General features: G+C 39.2%; 1 protein-coding gene across 2 annotated transcripts in view; it reads left to right on the forward strand.

Annotated features, from left to right (window-relative positions):
• Nucleotides 1–18933, forward strand: part of LOC109553349 (disintegrin and metalloproteinase domain-containing protein 5-like) — a 148998-nt gene extending 130065 nt beyond the window's left edge. The window contains exons 21-22 of one of the 2 annotated variants that reach the window (XM_070781456.1): nucleotides 16904–16997; nucleotides 18740–18933. In XM_070781456.1, coding sequence (XP_070637557.1) covers nucleotides 16904–16997; nucleotides 18740–18787 — 142 coding nt within the window. In that variant the 3' untranslated portion in view covers nucleotides 18788–18933. The remainder of the gene's footprint in view (nucleotides 1–16903; nucleotides 16998–18739) is intronic. The other variant, XM_070781457.1, reaches the window with a different exon arrangement.
• The last annotated feature ends 991 nt before the right edge of the window (nucleotides 18934–19924 follow it).

A 19924-nucleotide genomic window follows, 5' to 3' on the forward strand; every position in this document is an offset into this window, starting at 1 on the left:
TTTGGGATTGGAATGAAAACTGACTTTTTCCAGTCCTGTGGCCACTGCTGAGTTTTCCAAATTTGCTGGCATATTGAGTGCAGCACTTTCACAGCATCATCTTTCAGGATTTGAAATAGCTCAACTGGAATTCCATCACCTCCACTAGCTTTGTTTGTAGTGATGCTTTCTAAGGCCCGCTTGACTTCACATTCCAGGATGTCTGGCTCTATGTGAGTGATCACACCATTGTGATTATCCAGGTCATGAAGATCTTTTTTGTACAGTTCTTCTGTGTATTGTTGCCTTCTCTTCTTAATATCTTATGCTTCTGTTAGGTCCATACCATTTCTGTCCTTTATTATGCCCATCTTTGCATGAAATGTTCCCCTTGTATCTCTAATTTTCTTGACAAGATCTCTAGTCTTTCCCATTCTATTGTTTTCCTCTGTTTCTTTGCATTGATCACTGAGGAAGACTTTCTTCTCTCTCCTGCTATTCTTTGGAACTCTACATTCAAATGGATATATCTTTACTTTTCTCCTTTGCCTTTTACTCCTCTTCTTTTAACAGCTATTTGTGAGGCCTCCTCAGACAGCCATTTTGCCTTTTTGCATTTCTTTTTCTTGGGATTGGCCTTGATCCCTGCCTCCTCTACAATGTCAGGAACCTCTGTCCATAGTTCTTCAGGCAATCTGTCTATCAGATCTAATCCCTTGAATCTATTTCTCACTTCCACTGTATAATTGTAAGGGATTTGATTTAAATCATACCTGAATGGTCTAGTGGTTTTCCCTATTTTCTTCAATTTAGGTCTGAATTTGGCAATAAGGAGGTCATGATCTGAGCCACAGTCAACTCCAGGTCTTATTTTTGCTGACTGTATAGAGTTTCTCCATCTTTGGCTGCAAAGAATATAATAAATCTGTTTTCAGTATTGACCATCTGGTGATGTCCATGTGTAGAGTCTTCTCTTGTGTTGTTGGAAGAGGGTGTTTGCTATGACCAGTATGTTCTCTTGGCAAAACTCTATTAGCCTTTACCCTGCTTCATTCTGTACTCCAAGGCCAAATTTGCCTGTTACTCCATGTAACTCTTGACTTCCTACTTTTGCATTCCAGTCCTCTATAAGGAAAAGGACATCTTTTTTGGGTGTTAGTTCTAGAAGGTCTTGTAGTCTTCATAGAACTGTTCAACTTCAGCTTCTTCAGCATTACTGGTCAGGGCATAGACTTGGATTACTGTGATATTGAATGGTTTGCCTTGGAAACGAACAGATATTATTCTGCCTTTTTTGAGATTGCACCCAAGTACTACATTTGGGACTCTTTTGTTGACTATGAGGGCTACTTCATTTCTTCTAAGGGATTCTTGCCCACAGCCATAGATATAATGGTCATCTGAATTAAATTCACCCATTCCAGTCCATTTTAGTTCACTGATTCCTAAAGTGTTGATGTTGACTTTTGCCATCTTCTGTTTGACCACTTCCAATTTGGCTTGATTCATGAACCTAACACTCCAGGTTCCTATGCAATGTTGCTTTTTACAGCATCGGACTTCACTTCCATCAGCAGTCACATCCACAACTGGGTGTTGTTTTTGCTTTGGCTCCGTCTCTTCATTCTTTCTGGAGTTATTTCTCCACTGATCTCCAGTAGCATATTAGGCACCCACCGACCTGGGGAGTTCATCTTTCAGTGCATCTTTTTGCCTTTTCATACTGTTCATGGGGTCTAAAAGTAAGAATACTGAAGTAGTTTGCCATTCCCTTCTCCAGCGGACCACGTTTTGTCAGAACTGTCTACCATGACCCGTCTGTCTTGGATGGCCCTACACGGCATTGCTCATAGTTTCATTGAGTTAGATAAGATTGTGGTCCATATGACCAGATTGGTTAGTTTTCTGTGATTGTGGTTTTCTGTCTGCCCTGTGATGGAGAAGGATAAGAGGCTTATGGAAGCTTCCTGATGGGAGAGACTGACTGAAGGGGAGACTGGGTCTTGATCTGATGGGTGGGGCCATGCTTAGTAAATCTTTAATCCAATTTTCTGTTGATGGGTAGGGCTGTGTTTCCTTCCTGTTATTTACCTGGCCCAAACTATGGTGGAGGTAATGAAGATAATGGTGACCTCCTTCAAAAGGTCCCATGCACACACTGCTACACTCAGTGCCCCCAACCCTGCAGCAGGCCACCACCAACCCACACCTCTGCTGGAGACTCCTGGGACACTCATGGGCAAGTCTGGGTCAGTCTCTTGTGGGGTCTCTGCTCCTTTCTCCTGTGTCCTGGTGCACACAAGATTTTGTTTGTGCCCTCCAAGGTCTGTTTTCCCAGTCTTGTGTAAGTTCTGGTGGCTCTATGGTAGGGTTAATGGCAACCTCCTCCAAGAGGGCTTATGCCATACCCAGGTCTGCTGGACCCAGAGCCCCTGTGCTGGTGACAGTCTACTGCTGACCCATACCTCCACAGGAGATACTCTAACACAGTTCTGTCTCAGTTTCTGTGGGGTCTGTGGGTCCTAATGCACCCAAGGTTTGTTTGAGCCCTTGAGCGTCTCTGGTGGGTATGGGGTTTGATTCTAAACACAATTTCCCCCCTCCTATCATCTTGCTGGCTCTTCTCTTTTGCCCTTGGATGGGGGTTATCTCCTTAGCATAGCTCCAATGCCACACAGCCACTGCTCCAGCGGTGAAACAGTGACAGACTTTTTTTTTTTGGGGGGGGTGGGGAACTCCAAAATCACTGTGGATGGTGATGGCAGCCATGAAATTAGAAGATGCTTATTCCTTGGAAGGAAAGTTGTGACCCACCTAGACAGCATATTAAAAAGAAGAGGCATTGCTTTGCTAACAAATGTCCATCTAGTCAAAGCTATGGTTTTTCCAGTAGTCATGTATGGATGTGAGGGTTGGACTATAAAGAAAGCTGAGCACCAAAGAATTGATGCTTGTGAACTGTGGTGTTGAAGAAGATGCTTGAGAGTCTCTTGGACTGCAAGGAGATCCAACCAGTCCATCCTAAAGGAAATCAATCCTGAATATTCATTGGAAGGACTGATGCTGAAAATGAAACTCCAATACTTTGGCCACTTTATGTGAAGAACTGACTCATTAGAAAAGACCCTGGTGCTGGGAAAGATTGAAGGTGGGAGGAGAAGGGGACAACAGAAGATGAGATGGTTGAATGGCATCGCCAAGTCAAGGGACATGAGTTTGAGTAAATTCTGAAAGTTGGTGATGGATAGGGAGGCCTGGTGTGCTACAGTCCATGGGGTCACAAAGAGTTGGACATGACTGAGCGAATGAACTGAACTAAATTTATACTCAAAATGAAAAACATTGAAGCAGTTCCTATATTATCCCTTAAAAAGAATGAAAGAATGCCATTTGCAGCAACATGGATGGATCTAGAGAATGTCATACTGAGTGAAGTAAATCAGACAGAGATGGAGAAACATCATATAACATCCCTTATATGTGGAATCTAAAAAGAAGTGATACAAATGAACTCATAAAAGAGAAACAGATTCACAGACTTCCAACAAGGACCTACTGTATAGCACAGGGAACTCTGCTCAATGTTATGTGGCAGCCTGGATGGGAGGAGAGTCTGGGGGAAAATAGATACATGTATATGTATGGTTGAGCCCCTTTGATATTCATCTGTAATTAATCAGCTATAACCCAATACAAAATAAAAAGTTAAAAAAATCTACAAATTCAATGAAATGTCTATCAAAATTATAATGGCATTTTCACAGAAATATAAAAAATTAATTTATGTGGAACCACAAAGGACCCTCAGTAGCCAAAACATTTTGAGAACAAAGCTGGAGGTATCAAACTTCTTGATTTTAAAATACATTGCAAATAGTAATTAAATACTGTAATTAAAAGAGCATCAAACTGTTACAAAGACAAATACCAATGAAATGAAATAGTGCAGGATTCAATCCCCACATACATAGTCAAATGATCTTTGAAAGAGGTGCCAAGAATACACAGTTGGAAATGGTATTGGCAAAACTGGATATCCACACAAATAAGAATGAAATTGAAACTTATATAAGACACAAAAATAAGCTCAAAATGGATTAAAGTCTTAAATGTAACCCCAAACTATAAAAATCCTAGAAGAAAACATAGGGAGAAAGTTTCATATCATTGGTCTTAGCAATGAATTTTTGGATTAATACCCAAAGTACAGGCAACAAAAGCAAAAAATAGACAAATAGGGCTCCATCAAACTAAAACCGTCTGCATAGCAAGGGAAACATTTAATAGCATCAATAAGCAATCTATGGAAAGGGGGAACATATTTGTAAACCAAGTATCAGATAAAGGATTAGTAACCAAACACACAAGTTACTCCTACTATCAAAAAAAAAACAAACCAAAAAACAAAAAACAAAACCCTGATTTTAAAATGGGCTAAAGAGTTGAATAGATGCTTCTCCCAAAATGCCATATTATGACGAATAGGTATAGTAGGAAAAGATAGTTCAGGTCATCAGGGAAATGCAAATCAAAATCACGTGAGGCATCACCCATTAGAATGGCTATTATTTTAAAAACCCATAAGCCAACAAATGGTGGCAAGGATGCATAGAAATTGGAATCATTTTACATTGTTGTGGTGGTGGTTTAGTCGCTAAATCGTGTCCGACTCTTGTGACCCCATGGACTATAGCCTGCCAGGCTCCTCTGTCCATGGGATTTCCCAAGAAAGAATACTGGAGTGGTTTGCCACTTCCTTCTCCATTACATTGTTGGTGGGAATGCAAAATATTGTAGCCATTGTTCAAAACTGTTGGAGATTCCTCAAAAAAGTAAAAATAGGACTACTGTATGACCCAGCAATCTTACTTCTATATATATTTCCGAGAAGAATTGAAATCAAGATCCCAAAGAAGTATTAGCATTTTCCTGTTCATTGCAGCACGACACAAACTCAGTGTTCATCACTGGATGAGTGGATAAAGACAATGTGGTATATACATATGATGGAACGTTCAGCCATAAAAACGAGGGAAATCCTGCATATATTACCACATAGTTGAACCTTGAGGACATTATGCTGATTAAAATAAGCCAGCCACAAAAGGACACATCACTGCATGATTCCACTTAGGATATCTCAAGTTGTGAAGCTCCTAACCGAGAGCAGAATTTTAGTTACCTCAAGTTGGGGTGAGGGGATAGTGGGATGTTGCCAATCAATGAGAATGAAGTCTTAGTTGTACAAAATCTAGACATCTGCTGTATACCATCATCCATATTGTTAACAGTGTTGTTCTTAGGTGGCACAAGTGATGAAGAATTCACCTGCCAGGAGATGTGAGTTTGATACCTAGGTTGGGAAGATCCCCTAGAGGAGGAAATGGCAACCCATTCCAGTAGTCTTGCCTGGAAAATCCCATGGAGAGAGGAGCCTCGCGGGTTATAGTTCATGGGGTCACAAGAAGTCGGACACAACTGAGCACGCATGCAGCAGAACAACACTGTATGCTTAAAAATTTAAGAGAATAGATCTCATTTACGTGTTTTTAACCTCATAATAAAGTTTTTTTTAAAAATTTAGGAAGCTTTGCTTCACAAAAGACACCCTTGTGAAAGGGAAAAGGGAATTCACAACACGGGAGACGATGTTTGTAATACATATTTCCAGTAAAGGACTCACACACTTGACACTTCCTGTCAAGCAATAACAAAAGGCAGGAGCCTAATAGGCAAAACATTTGAAAGGACGCTTCACAGAAGATAATATAGGAGAAGCTCAAAACGTGAAAAATTGCTTAACATCATTAGTCATCAGAAAAAGGCAAATTAAAATAAAAACAAGTGTTCCCTATACCCGTATAAGAGTGGCTAAAATTAAAAGAACTGGCAATGTCAAGGGTACGTTAGAATGTCAAGCAACAAGGACTCTAACATGCTGCAGGCAGGAGCATATATTTCATTACTTTAATACTCTTATTCCTGTTTAGCAGTTTAGCATCTCCTAAAGCTATCAGAGTGCAGGTCAGGAAGCAACAGTTAGAACTGGGCATGGAACAACAGACTGGTTCCAAATCGGACAAGGAGTATGTCAAGGTTGTATATTGGCACCCTGCTTACTTAACTTCTATGCAGAGTACATCATGAGAAATGCTGGGCTGGAGGAAGCACAAGCTGGAATCAAGATTGCTGGGAGAAATATCAGTAACCTCAGATGACACCACCCTTATGGCAGAAAGTGAAGAACTGAAGAGCCTCTTGATGAAAGTGAAAGAGAAGAGTGAAAAAGTTGGCTTAAAGCTCAACATTCAGAAAACTAAGATTATGGCATCTGGTCCCATCACTTCATGGCAAATAGATGGGGAAACAGTGGAAACAGTGTCAGACTTTATTTTTCTGGGCTCCAAAATCACTGCTGATGGTGATTGCAGCCATGAAATTAAAAGACGCTTACTCCTTGGAAGGAAAATTATTACCAACCTAGACATCATATGAAAAAGCAGAGACATTACTTTGCCAACAAAAGCCCATCTAATCAAGGCTATGGTTTTTTGTCAGGGTACATTCAACTTTAAGGGATCCAATATGTTGCGTTTTCTTCCTTTGTGTGCCATTTCTCAAGGACTCTCTGTTCCTTATCAGTTTCTGGAGTACAGAAAGGAGTAGAGCTTCACAGTTCTCAGGACTGAGATCATGGGAAAGAGCACGTGCTTGGATTCCCTTCAGTGACTCTCTTCAGCAATCTTGTACTTAATAGACTATCCATTTTATTGCAACTGGTGGAATTTCATTCTTTTTAATGGCTGAGTAATCATTTTACTGAAGATATATAAGCATGCATTTCTGCTAATAAAATACTCTTGTTCCACTAGAGACTTGGGTCCCCCATGTCCTTCTTTTGTTTCCGGCAAGTTCTTTGGAGTGTGGAGGCCTACTGAGCTCACTTTCTTGCCCTGGCTTTCAAGACCTCCTTGAGAGGATGCCCTTTGCCTTCATGAGTGGTACAGGTCCTGTGTATGGGCTTTATTGGCTTTCCATGTGACCCAGGGGATATTGCTCTTTCTCTCTCTTTTTCTCTCTTTCTTTTCGATTCCAGTCCCCACGTCCCAATCTGTAAAAGACCGTAAGAGTTTTTCCAATAGTAATGTGTGGATGTAAGAATTCGACTATAAAGAAAGCTGAGTGCAGAAGAACTGACGCTTTTGAACTGTGGTGTTGGAGAAGACTCTTGAGAGTCCCTTGGACTGCAGGGAGATCCAACTAGTCCATCCTAAAGGAGATCAATCCTGAGTCACTGGAAGGACTGATGTTGAAGCTGAAACTCTGATACTTTGGCCACCTGATGCGAAAAGCTGACTCATTTGAAAAGACCCTGATGCTGGGAAAGATCAAGGGCAGGAGGAAAAGGAGACATAAGAGGATGAGATGGTTGGATGGCATTACTGACTCAATAGACATGAGTTTGGGTGAACTCTGGGAGTTAGTGATGGACAGGGAGTAGTTCATGGGGTCGCAAAGAGTCGGACATGACTGAGCGACTGAACTGAGCTGAACTGAAAGCTATCAGGGTTCAATTAAATGTATAATTTTTATTTTTAAAATTATCATGCTTATTAGATTTTACATTTATTTTATAAGTAATTAAAAGTGTTTCCTAGAATTTTGACAAAGAATTTCCATAAATTTTGAGCCTAGTTATCTAAAATATTTTTCTTTCCTTTTCCATTTAACTTGAATCTGCTTGTCTTTACTTTTTGTTTTATACTTTTAAATTTAAGGCTTATTCTTTTCAAACATCAGTAATCTATGTATAGGTGCTGTGCTAAGTTGCTTCAGTCATGTCTGCCTCTTTTCAACTTCATAGGCTGTAGCCTTCTGGGCTACCTCTGTCCATGGAATTCTCTAGGCAGGAATACTAGAGTGGATTGCAATGCCCTCCTCCAGAGATCTTGCCAATCCAGAGAGCAAACCCATATCTCAAGTCTCTTGTATTGGCAGGTGAATTCTTTACCTCTAGGGCCTCCTGGGTAGGCTTCAGTATATTTAACATAAACTCATTCAAAATACTTTTTATGTATGGGGGTAGAGAAAATGTAGAAAAACATTCTGAAATTCATGTGAAGGGAAAATAGGGATAACCAAATAAACTTTAGAACTAACTAGGAATGAATTGGAGAAGGCAATGGCAACCCACTCCAGTACTCTTGCCTGGAGAATCCCATGGGTGGAGGAGCCTGGTAGGCTGCAGTCCAAGGGGTCGCTCAGAGTCAGACATGACTGAGCGACTTCACTTTGACTTTTCACTTCCATGCATTGGAGAAGGAAATGGCAACCCACTCAAGTGTTCTTGCCTGGAGAATCCCAGGGACGGGGGAGCCTGGTGGATTGCTGTCTATGAGGTCACACAGAGTTGGACACTACTGAAGCGACTTAGCAGCAGCAGAAGCAATGAAGTAAAATATAGTGATTTTTATTTTCAAAAAGCCAAAACCTACAGAATATACGTGCATGGGTGCTTAGTCACTTCAGTCATGTCTGATCCTATGGACTGTAGCCCACCAGGTTTCTCTGTCCAGGGGATTCTCCAGGCAAGAATACTGGAGTGCGTTGCCATTCCCTCCTCCAGGGGATCTTCCTGACCCAGGGATTGAACTGGTGACTCTTATTTCTCTTACATTTGTGAGCTGGTTCTCTACCACTAGCACCACCTGAGCTTCCCCTTCTGATTTTTAGTGATGATCAAATATTTATTAAAATATCCAAAATACATTGGTAGGTATATGAATTAAAAATAAATTTCTCATCACAATACCCACAGAAAACTTCCATTAACTTCCATATAATAGGTATATATATCCTTAATAATTTTTCTAAAGAAATAATATAAAGCCACTTATTTATACCCCTTTTTCTTACTTGGGGACTAATTATGGGAAACTTTTATATCTTAAAATCTAGGCCTATATCATCATTTTGTGACAAATAGTATTTAGCCTAAAAATGAAAAATAACATTTTAGAAATCCATTATTATGAATCTTTACACTGTAATAAACATCCTTATATAGATATACATTTTGGAATAATTATCCAATTATAGCCTCAGTGTAAATTCCTAGAAGGGAGATTGATCAAAGCATAAATATAATGTGTACACTCTTGTTTTTTGACTGCCAAATTATCTGGTTGTAATGATCACTATCTATCTATTTGTATCAAGCTGTAACATTTTTAAGTTAGTTGTTTTTAATCATTTGGACATTTGAGTGATATGCTTTCTAAGTCTTAGTATATCTTAAATTTTACTTTCTTTCACTATCATGTTAAATTTTCTTAATTTTCCACTTGTCCTTTAGTAATGAGCTCTTTCTTTTTTTGTTAATTAATTTATTTTTTAATTCAAGGACAATTGCTTTACAGATTTTTGTAGGGGGTCATAGAGGATCTTGCCTTGATTTATGTCATCGAGTGGTCTGCCTTTGTTTTCCTCTAAGAGTTTTATAGTTTCTGGTCTTACATTTGGGTCTTTAATCAATTTTGAGTTTATCTTTGTGTACGGGGTGTTTCATTCTTTTACATGTAGCTGTCCAGTTTTCCCAGCATCATTTATCGAAGAGGCTGTCTTTGCCCCATTGTATATTCTTGCCTCCTTTGTCAAATATAAAGTACCCATGGGTGCATGGGTATATTTCTGGGCTTTCTATCTTGTTCCATTTGTCTATATTTCTGTTTATGTGCCAGTACCATACAGTCTTGATGACTGTAGCTTTATAGTATAATCTGAAGTTAGGAAGGTTGTTTCCTCCAGCTCCATTCTTTCTCAAGACTGCTTTGGCTATTCAGGGTCTTTTGTGTTTCCATGTGAATTGTGAATTTTTTAGTTCTAGTTCTGTGAAAAATGCCATTGGTAATTTGATAGGGATTGCATTGAATCTGTTGATTGCATTTGGTAGTATAGTCATTTTCACAATATTGATTCTTCCTACCCAGGAACACATCTGTTTATGTAATCTTTGATTTCTTTCATTAGTGTGTTATAATTTTCTGTGGGTAAGTTTATTCCTATATATTTAATTCTTTTTGTTGCAGTGGTGAATGGGATCGATTCCTTAATTTCTCTTTCTGATTTTTCAGAAAATTGATTTTTCTATCAATCTGATAGATTGTTAGTATATAGAACTGCAAGTGATTTCTGTGTATTGATTTTGTATCCTCCAACTTTGCTAAATTCACTGATTAGCTCTAGTAATTTTCTGATACTATCTTCAGGGTTTTCCATGTACAGTATCATGTCATCTGCAAACAGTGAGAGCTTTACTTCTTTCCTGATCTGGATTCCTTTTATTTTATTTATTTTTTCCTTCTCTAATTGCTGTAGTTAGGACTTCCAGAACTATGTTGAGTAATAGTGGTGAAAGTGGACACCCTTGTGTTGTTCTTGATCTTAGGGGGAATGCTTTCAGTTCTTCACCATTGAGAATAATGTTTGCTGTAGGCTTATCTATATGGTCTTCACTGTGTTGAGATAGGTTCTGTCTATGCCTGTTCTTTGAAGAGTTTTCATCATAAATCGGTGCTGAATTTTGTCAAAGGCCTTTTCTGCATCTATTGAGATGATCGTATGGTTTTTATCTTTCAGTTTGTTAATCTAGTGTATCACATTGAATTGCATATACTGAAGAATCCTTGCATTCCTGGAATAAACCCAACTTGATCATGGTGTAGGAGCTTTTTGATGTGTTGCTGAATTCTGTTTGCTAAAATTTTGTTGAGGACTTTTGCATCTATGTTCATCAGTGATATTGGCCTGTAGTTTTTTTGTGTGTTGTCTCTGGTTTTGGTATTAGGGTGATGGTGGGTGGCCTTGTAGAATGAGTTTGGAAGTATTCCTTCCTCTGCAATTGTTTGAAAGAGTTTTAGAAGGATAGGTACTAGCTCTTCTCTGAATGATAGAATTCTCTTGTGAAGCCATTTGGTCCTGGGCTTTTGTTTTTTGGGAGATTTTTGATCCCAGCTTCAATTTCAGTGCTTGTAATTGGGTTGTTCATAGTATCTACTTCTTCCTGGTTCAATCTTGGAAGATTGAACTTTTCTAAGAATCTGTCCATTTCTTCCAGGTTATCCATTTTATTGCCATATAATTGTTCGTAATAGTCTCTTATAATCCTTTGTATTTCTGCATTGTCTGTTGTAATGTCTCCTTTTTCATTTCTAATTTTGTTGATTTGATTCTTTTTTTTTTTTACTTTACAATATTGTATTGGTTTTGCCATACATCAACATGCATCCGCCACGGGTGTACACGTGTTCCCCATCCTGATTCTTCTTTTTTCTTTATGAGTCTGGCTAAAGTTTTGTCAATTTTGTTTATCTTCTCAAAGAACCAGCTTTTATTTTTATTAATCTTTAGTATGTTTTTTTTTTTTAATTTCTTTTTCATTTAGTTCTGCTCAGATCTTTATGATATCTTTCCTTCAATTAATTTTTGGGTCTTTTAGTTCTTCTTTTCCCAGTTGTTTTGGATGTAAAGTTAGGTTGTCTGTTTGATGTTTTTCTTGTTTCTTGAGTAGGATTGTATTGTTATAAACTTCCCTCTTAGAACTGTTTTTGCTGCATCCCATAGGTTTTGAGTTGTCATGTTTTCATTGTCATTTGTTTCTAGAAATATTTTGATTTCCCTTTTGATTTCTTCAGTAACCTGTTGGTTATTTAGAAATGTGCTGTTTAATCTCCATGTGTTTGTGCTTCTTACAGTTTTTTTTCTTGTAATTGATATCTAGTCTTATAGCGTTGTGGTCAGAGAAGATGCTTGATATAATTTCAATTTTCTTAAATTTACTGAGGTTTGATTTGTGACCCAAGATGTGATCTATCCTGGAGAATGTTTTATGTGGCCTTGAGAAGAAGGCTTATTCTTCTGCATTTGGATGGAATGTCCTGAAGATATCAGTGAGATCCATCTCATCTAATGTATCCTTTAAGACTTGTGTTCCCTTATTAATTTTCTGTTTTGATGACCTGTCCATTGGTGTGAGTGGGCTGTTAAAGTTTCCTACTGTTATTGTGTTACTGTCAATTTCTCCTTTTATATCTGTTAGTGTTTGTCTTATGTATTGAGGTGCTCCTGTGTTGGGTGCATTGATATTTATAATTGTTATGTCTCCCTCTTGGATTGATCCCTTGGTCATTATGTAGTGTCCTTCCTTATCTTCTGTAATCTTTATTTTAAGGTCTATTTTGTCTAATGTGAGGATTGCTACTCCTGCTTTATTTTGCTTCCCATTTGCATGGAATATATTTTTCCATCCTCTCACTTTCAGTCCATATGTGTCTTTAGGTCTGAAGTGAGTTTTTTGTAGATAGCATATATATGGGTCTTGTTTTTGTATCCATTCAGCCAGTCTGTGTCTTTTGGTTTGAGCATTTAATCCAGTTACTTTAAAGTAATTATTGATATATATGTTCCTGTTGCTATTTTCTTAATTGTTTGGGGTTGATTTTGTAGGTCTTTTTTCTTCTGTTGTATTTCTTGACTATATAAGTCCATTTAACATTTGTTTTTAAAGTTGGTTTAGTTGCACTGAATTCTCTTAACTTTTGCTTGTCTGAAAAAATTTTTATTTCTCCATCAATTTTGAATGAGATCCTTGCAGGTACAGTAATCTTGGTTGTAGATTTTTCTCATTCAGTACTTTAAATATATCCTGCCATTCCTTTCTGGCCTGCAGAGTTTCTGCTGAAAGATCAGCTGTTAAGTGTATGGAGATTCCCTTGTATGTTACTTGTTGATTTTTCCTTGCTGCTTTTAATATTCTTTGTCTTAATCTTTGTAAGTTTGATGAGTAGGTTTCTTGGCATGTTTCTCTTTGAGTTTATCCTGTATGGGACTCTTTGTGCCTCTTGGACTTGATTGACTATTTCCTTTCCCATGTTGGGGAAAATTTCAACTATAATCTCTTCAAAAATTTTCTCGTAACCTTTCTTGTTCTCTTCTTTTTCTGGGACCCATATAATTCGAACCTTGGTATGTTTGGTATTGTCCTAGAGCTCTTTGGGACTATCCTCAGTTCTTTTCACTCTTTTTACTTTATTTTGCTCTTCAGAAGTTGTTTCCATCATTTTATCTTCTAGCTCACTGATTGGTTCTGCCATAGATATTCTGCTACTGATTTTTTCTAGAGTATTTTTAATTTCAGTCATTGTGTTGTTTGTCTCTGCATGTTTATTCTTTAATTCTTCTAGGCTGTTGTTAATTGATTCTTGCATTTTCTCCATTCTGTTTTCAAGGTTTTTGATCATCTTTACTATCATTATTCTGAATTATTTTTCAGATAGCTTGCCTATTTCCTCTTCATTTATTTGGACTTCTGTGTTTCTAGTTTGTTCCTACAATTGTGTAGTATTTCTTGGCCTTTTCATTACTTTTTAAAAAAGGTATTGTATTTGAGGTCTTCTTTTCTAGCCTTCAAGTTTGAATTCTTTCTTACATTTGGTTTCTGCCCTCCTAAGTTTGGTCCAATAGTTTGTATAAGCCCTGATTAGGGTGAGAGTTCTGCTATTTTTTTTTTTTTTTTTTTTGTCCCCCTCTAATGGTCAAGGCTGAGTGAGGTGGTAATCCTATTTGCTGATGACTGGATTTGTATTTTTGTTTTGTTTGTTTAGCACCACCTGTGCAGGGTGCTTCTGGTGGTTGGGTAATGCCAGGTCTTGTACCCCAGTGGTTTCCTTTGTGTGAGTTCCCACTATTTGATTAACTTTGTATGCCCCTTGATGAAATTGAAAGTGGAGAGTGAAAAAGTTGGCTTGAAGCTCAACATTCAGAAAACTAAGATCATGGCATCTGGTCTCATCACTTCATGGGAAATAGATGGGGAAACAGTGGAAACAGTGTCAGATTTTATTTTGGGGGGCTCCAAAATCACTGCAGATGGTGACTGCAGCCATGAAATTAAAAGACGCTTACTCTTTGGAAGGAAAGTTATGACCAACCTAGATAACATGTTCAAAAGCAGAGACATTACTTTGCCAACAAATGTCCGTCTAGTCAAGGCTATGGTTTTTCCAGTAGTCATGTATGGATGTGAGAGTTGGATTGTGAAGAAAGCTGAGCGCCGAAGAATTGATGCCCTTGAACTGTGGTGTTGGAGAAGACTCTTGAGAGTCCCTTGGACTGCAAGCTGATCTAACCAGTCCATTCTAAAGGAGATGGGTCCTGGGTGTTCTTTAGAAGGAGCGATGCAAAAGCTGAAACTCCAATACTTTGACCACCTCATGCAAAGAGTTGACTCATTGGAAAAGACTCTGATGCTGGGAGAGATTGGGGGCAGGAGGAGAAGGGGACAACAGAGGATGAGATGGCTGGATGGCATCACCCACTCGATGGATATGAGTTTGAGTGAACTGCAGGAGTTGGTGTTGGACAGGGAGGCCTGGCGTGCTGCAATTCATGGGGTCGCAAAGAGTCGGACATGACTGAGCAACTGAACTGAACTGATGGTTAGTTCTCTGGTAGTCTAGGGTCTTGGAGTCAGTGTTCCCACTCCAGTGGCTCAGGGCTTGATCTCTGGTCAGGAACTAAGATTCCACAAGTGGTTTGTTATGGCATTCAGTGAGACTAAAACAAATACCCAAAATGAGAAGCCAAAGAGGAACCTTAGACAAATGTCAGTTATAAAATCAGGCAAATAATAATGAAAATAATGAAATATATACCTATACATATATACTCATTAGTAAAATCAAAACAATCCAACAAAAATAAAATACAGTAGATTGACCCGCCAAACAAAAGAAACCAAAAATTATATCTACCAGTTAAGAACAAAACTAACTAAAGCACAAACTGTGAAACAAACTAAAGCAAGGTGCCAAGTGGGGAATAAAGCAATGAAAACAAAACTAATAAACATGTTGAGAGGAAGAAAGAATAGATATGCAAAGTTAAATAGAGGTAGATAAAGAAGATTTATATACATTAAAGATTAACTGCAAGGGGAAGAGAAGTGAGTTGCCATTTCCTCCTCCAATACATGAAAGTGAAAAGTCAAAGTGAAGTCACCCAGTCGTGTCTGACTCTTAGCGACCCCATGGACTGCAGCCTACCAGGCTCCTCCATCCATGGGATTTTCCAGGCAAGAGTGCTGGAGTGGGGTGCCATTGCCTTCTCCAAAAATGAAACTAACTAAAGCATAAACTGGAAAACAAAACTAAAGCAAGGTGTCAAGTGGGGAATAAAGCAATGAAAACAAAAGTAACAAATATTGTGAGAGAAACGGAAAGAAATAAATAAAGAAAGAATAGATATGCAAAGTTAAATAGAGCTACAAAAAGAAAAGCAAACGAAGGAATAAATGTGTAAAAATAATAATAGGTTTTTAAAAAGTTAAAAATTAAAATAGAGGAAAAAAAAAAAGGGAAAAAAAAGGAAAAAAAAATAAAAAAGAAAGAAAATCTCCATAGATTTCCAAAAGTCCAGTGTAGAGGCAGAAGTTTATAGGAACAAAAAAAGTGACTGAGAAAGAAAAAAATAAAACTCAAAAGCTTAATTAGATTTCATAGTGCCAATAAAATCGACAACTACAATGGGGGGAGGTGGTGGGAAGGGAAAAAAATAGAAAAACAAAAAAGTAAAAAAAGAAAAAAAAAAACCCAAAGAGTCTACAGAACAAGTCAAAACACAAGAATAATAAATGTTTTTCTTGAGTCACTGCTGTCAGCGTCCTTTCCCTCGCTGGGAGTCACAGTCTGCCTCACCTCCTTAGGATGCCCTCCAACACTGTGCTGGTCTCAGGACCTGCTGTGGGGGCAGCTCAGATTCTAATCTGCTCCTACTCCTGTGTGTTCTTGCCTCCAATGTCCACAGCTGTCAGAACTAGTGTGTTTTCTTTTGTGGGAGCTCTCAATGCCCTTTTATATATGTTCCATAGACACAGAGTCTGCCTAGTTGATCATGCGGATTTAATGTGCAGCTTGTACAGCTGGTGGGAGGGGTTTGGGTCTTCTTCCTTAGCCACACTGTCCCTGGGTTTCAGTTGTGATTTTCTTTCCATCTCTGCATGTGGCTAGTCCACTGGGGTTTCCTCCTGAGGCTGCCCTGGAAGACTTGGGTGTTCCCCAGTGAGGGCCAGGTGTGGAGGTGGTACAGCTGCTTGGGTTGCAGGGGCTCTGGCAGCACCAGGGACTCAGGGGAGTTGGCAGCCAGGGCAGCATGAAATATAGTGCTCTAGAAGGGTATGGCAACCAGTATTGGCCAATATGCTCCAGTATCCTTGCCTGGAAGCCTGACAGGCCACAGTCCACAGGGTTGCAAAGAGTTGGACAGACCTAAACGACCCTGGGTGCATAAAGGCAGGACATTTTTGCCTGTGTCAGCTCTGCCCCAGTGAGGGTTGAGCATGAAGTTGGCACAGCTGCTTGGCTTGCAGGGACCCTGGTGGTGCCAAGTGTGCAGGGACATGGACTGCCTCCACCACAGGAGTTACGGCTCTATCAGAGTCTTTTCCGAGCCTCTTGTAGCTGGGGATCAGAAGGCCTCTTTGGCCAGCTTTTCTTCATATCTCCTCGCATTCAGGCACTTAGAGGGCTCCCTTACTCGGGGTCCTTCTCTGTTGTTTGGTGTGTCAGGCACACAGAGGGGCCCCCCTGGCTGGGGTCCTACTGTGTGGTCTTGCACATCAGTCACTTATAGGGGCACCCTGTGTGGGGTCCTACTCTGTCTTTCAGTGTGTCAGGTGTTTGAAGGCCAGCCTTTCTGTTGTTCAGCTGCTGATGCAGGCGTGTTCGGAGAGAGAGGCCATGGTGATGGCTCCACCCCCTACACGTGACTCAGCCGTATTGCCTTGCTTCCATGGCTGCCTGGCTTTCCTCCACAGGCTTTTCCCACCACAATCTCCTCCCTCACATCCTCTCAATCCGTCTCTCTGCAGTCAACAGCAGCCCTCGCCCTGGGATTTCTCCACAATCCCTAAACTCCAGCTTGCAGCCGCTGCCTCTTCCAGGGGACCTGCGTCCCTGTCCAGGGTATGTATGGCTGCGGCAAGGACTGTCTGAGACTCATTCCATTTAGGCTGCCACGAATTGACTCTTTTACTCTCAGCCTTAAGTGTTTTTCCTCTGACTCAGACAGTTGCCCCTATGATGTGGGGAGTGGACCCCTGCTTCAGTTCCCCCACCTGCAGAGGGCAGGTCCAGTCCCACTCACACTCCTGTTTCCCCCCAGTTCCTTGTCCTACTGAGTTTTGCGTGTGTCTATTCTTTTCCTCTGGTCAGGGACTCCTGTCCACTCTCAGCTGGTGTCCTGCATGCACTTCTGTGTCTGAAGGTGTATTCCTGATGTATCCGTGGAGAGAGATGTACTCCACGGTCCACTTACTTCTCTGCCATCTTGTTCTCCGTAATGAGCTCTTTCTTTAATGAGTATGCATAGAAAGACAAATATGTAATATACTATTAATAGTAACAGATTAGAGGCACTTTTGAGGCTCTATTTATTTTAAGAAATGCTGAGTGTATTTTTACCCTCTCTTAACTCTCTCCACTGATTTTTCTGTTAAGTTTGAATGTTAGATCTAGCCTACTGTTAATTAATTCTTGTTTTTTAAACATTATTTTCTTGGCTCCAAAAATATTTTATCATTTTTAGTTTTGTGCTGAGGTTTACAACAAACATTTTGACTTTATTTTTGCTTAAGCATTTCCATTAATCATAATTCTGAAGGATTACCTTAGATTTTAATGAGAGTAAGATCCTTTCCTGTCCAGAGAGCTTGCAATGCCTGTATCTTGCCATTACTCCCCTCTCTTGATTTATTCAATAAATTGTATATGCTTATAAGTATGCAAATCATTCTGCTTATTATAGTAGTAACAAGTAATAAACACTCATGCATTTTTTTATTCCAAAGAGGCTTTATTGCATTGAAACATTTTCAGTTTACAGAAAAATTGAGAAAAGAGTACAACTTTACATATATTTTACAATCAGTCTTCTCTATTATTACCATCTAATATTAGTTGATAAGTTACAATTGATAAAGCAATTTAATATATTATTATTAACTAAGGTCCATACTGTTTTCATATTTTCTTAGCTTTTAATAGATGTCCTTCTTCTGGTCCAGAGTCCATTCATGAGACATCATTATTTTTTGTTTAATGTTTCCTTTGGCTCCTCTTGGCTCTGATTAGTTTTTAGGTTTTTTGTTTTTGATGTCCTTGTCATTGTTGAAGACTATTGGTGGGGTATTTTTTAGTGTGTTCTTTCATGAGAATCTAAATATTCCTTTAAAACTATTCAAAACAATAAAAACTAACCATTAATATTAGCACCCAGGATGATCATTGTTAAATTATTTCAATATATAGATGTATAGACAGGTGTGTTCATGTGTGTTTGTGTTTTTATCCTTTATAGAATGTGATTGTACTTAGAAATATTGTATCTCTTTCTTTTTTGTTCTAAACTAAAATCAGTTTATATACTTAGAATGGAATTTTAGAGGCACTTTGCTTTATTGACCTAAATAGTTACCAAAAATTGATAAATAAGCACTTAGGATATTTTAGGAAGACACAAGACTAAGACTATTTGCAGCTGAGTTAACAGATGATTTTTTTTTTCTGGAATTGATTATTATTTACTTGATCCTCTCTCTTCAATTTCCATGCCTTTTAAATAAATTGCTTGTATTAGAAATATGTGGGCTCAAAAAAATAGTAACACTGTTATTTCATTTTGTGCTTTATCTTGTTTTCCCTTATAGCAACAGTCACTGACGGTCTTGCCCTATAGAGAGGATAGTACCAAATAAATCACCAGAAACTGGCCTAAACCAAGAAGGAAAAAAAAAAAAAAACAAGCATGTTTCTATGTCCCCTCTGTTGTCAGTGCTGAGGGTTTAAATTATGAAATAATAAATCATCTGCACCTGAGTCACCCTAATTATGTCTGGTGTTTTCTCTGTATTTTCAGTTTCAACTTCCGCTGTATCTAACTTGAAAAAGACTCTGAGTCAGCTAAAAGCAGTCAAAGACCCTCACCCCACAAAGCCCTGAGAGCCTGCCAGTTGTGTCTCAAGACCCCAGCAGAGTATCCCTTTTCCTTTCTGCTCTTTCAGTTGACCTGAAGCTCTCACCCACTTTCCTCCTTCCTCCCTCATGGACTTCAGCTAGCCTATGACTTGTCCTAGTGGCATTTACTCAGGAGTTGTTGAATCCAGTCTTTCTCTTGTTACCACCTCTCCTCTTTCAAAGCTGTGTACCTGCTTTAGTGTGTTCAGATTCCTGTTTACCAAGAGGAGGTTTACCATGAAGCTAAGGGCTTCCCTCGTGGCCTAGACAGTAAAAAATCTGCCTGCAATATAGGAGACTAGGGTTCAATCCCTGGTCGGGAAGATCCTCTGGAGGAGGGCGCGGCAACCCACTCCAGTATTCTTGCCTGGAGAATCCCGTGGACAGAGGAGCCTGGCGGGCTACAATCCATGGGATTGCAAAAAGTCAGACATGACTGAGCGAGTAATACTTTCAAGGAAGCAAAAACATCAGGGCCACTTACTTGCAAAGGTTCTTTTCAAAGTCATGAACCTAATTTTTATGTATCTTTTGAGAAATGGTGTGTTACTGGGGTCTAGTAGAGATGGAATATTTGACCATGGGACACCAGGTGGCCATCCATTTGAACTGCTCATTACGGTCTGCCAAGTCGTAGAGTCAGACTCCTGTGTCGTTCAGCACAGGAGCAGTGGTGTTCCTCCTCTAGCTTGTGCCTGTGGCCTTATATTCGTCTGGGTCCAATCAGGAAATCAGGGATTACACAGTAATTTAAATAGGTAGTTTAATAATATACTCCATTGAAGAGCCATTATAAAGATATCATGAGAACTCAACAGGTATCTTAGGTCTGAGGGAAACTACCCAAGGAAGGATACGCTTGCAAGAGTGGCCACTCT

This window comes from Bos indicus, chromosome 27, assembly GCF_029378745.1.
Source record: "Bos indicus isolate NIAB-ARS_2022 breed Sahiwal x Tharparkar chromosome 27, NIAB-ARS_B.indTharparkar_mat_pri_1.0, whole genome shotgun sequence".
Taxonomy (NCBI): domain Eukaryota; kingdom Metazoa; phylum Chordata; class Mammalia; order Artiodactyla; family Bovidae; genus Bos; species Bos indicus.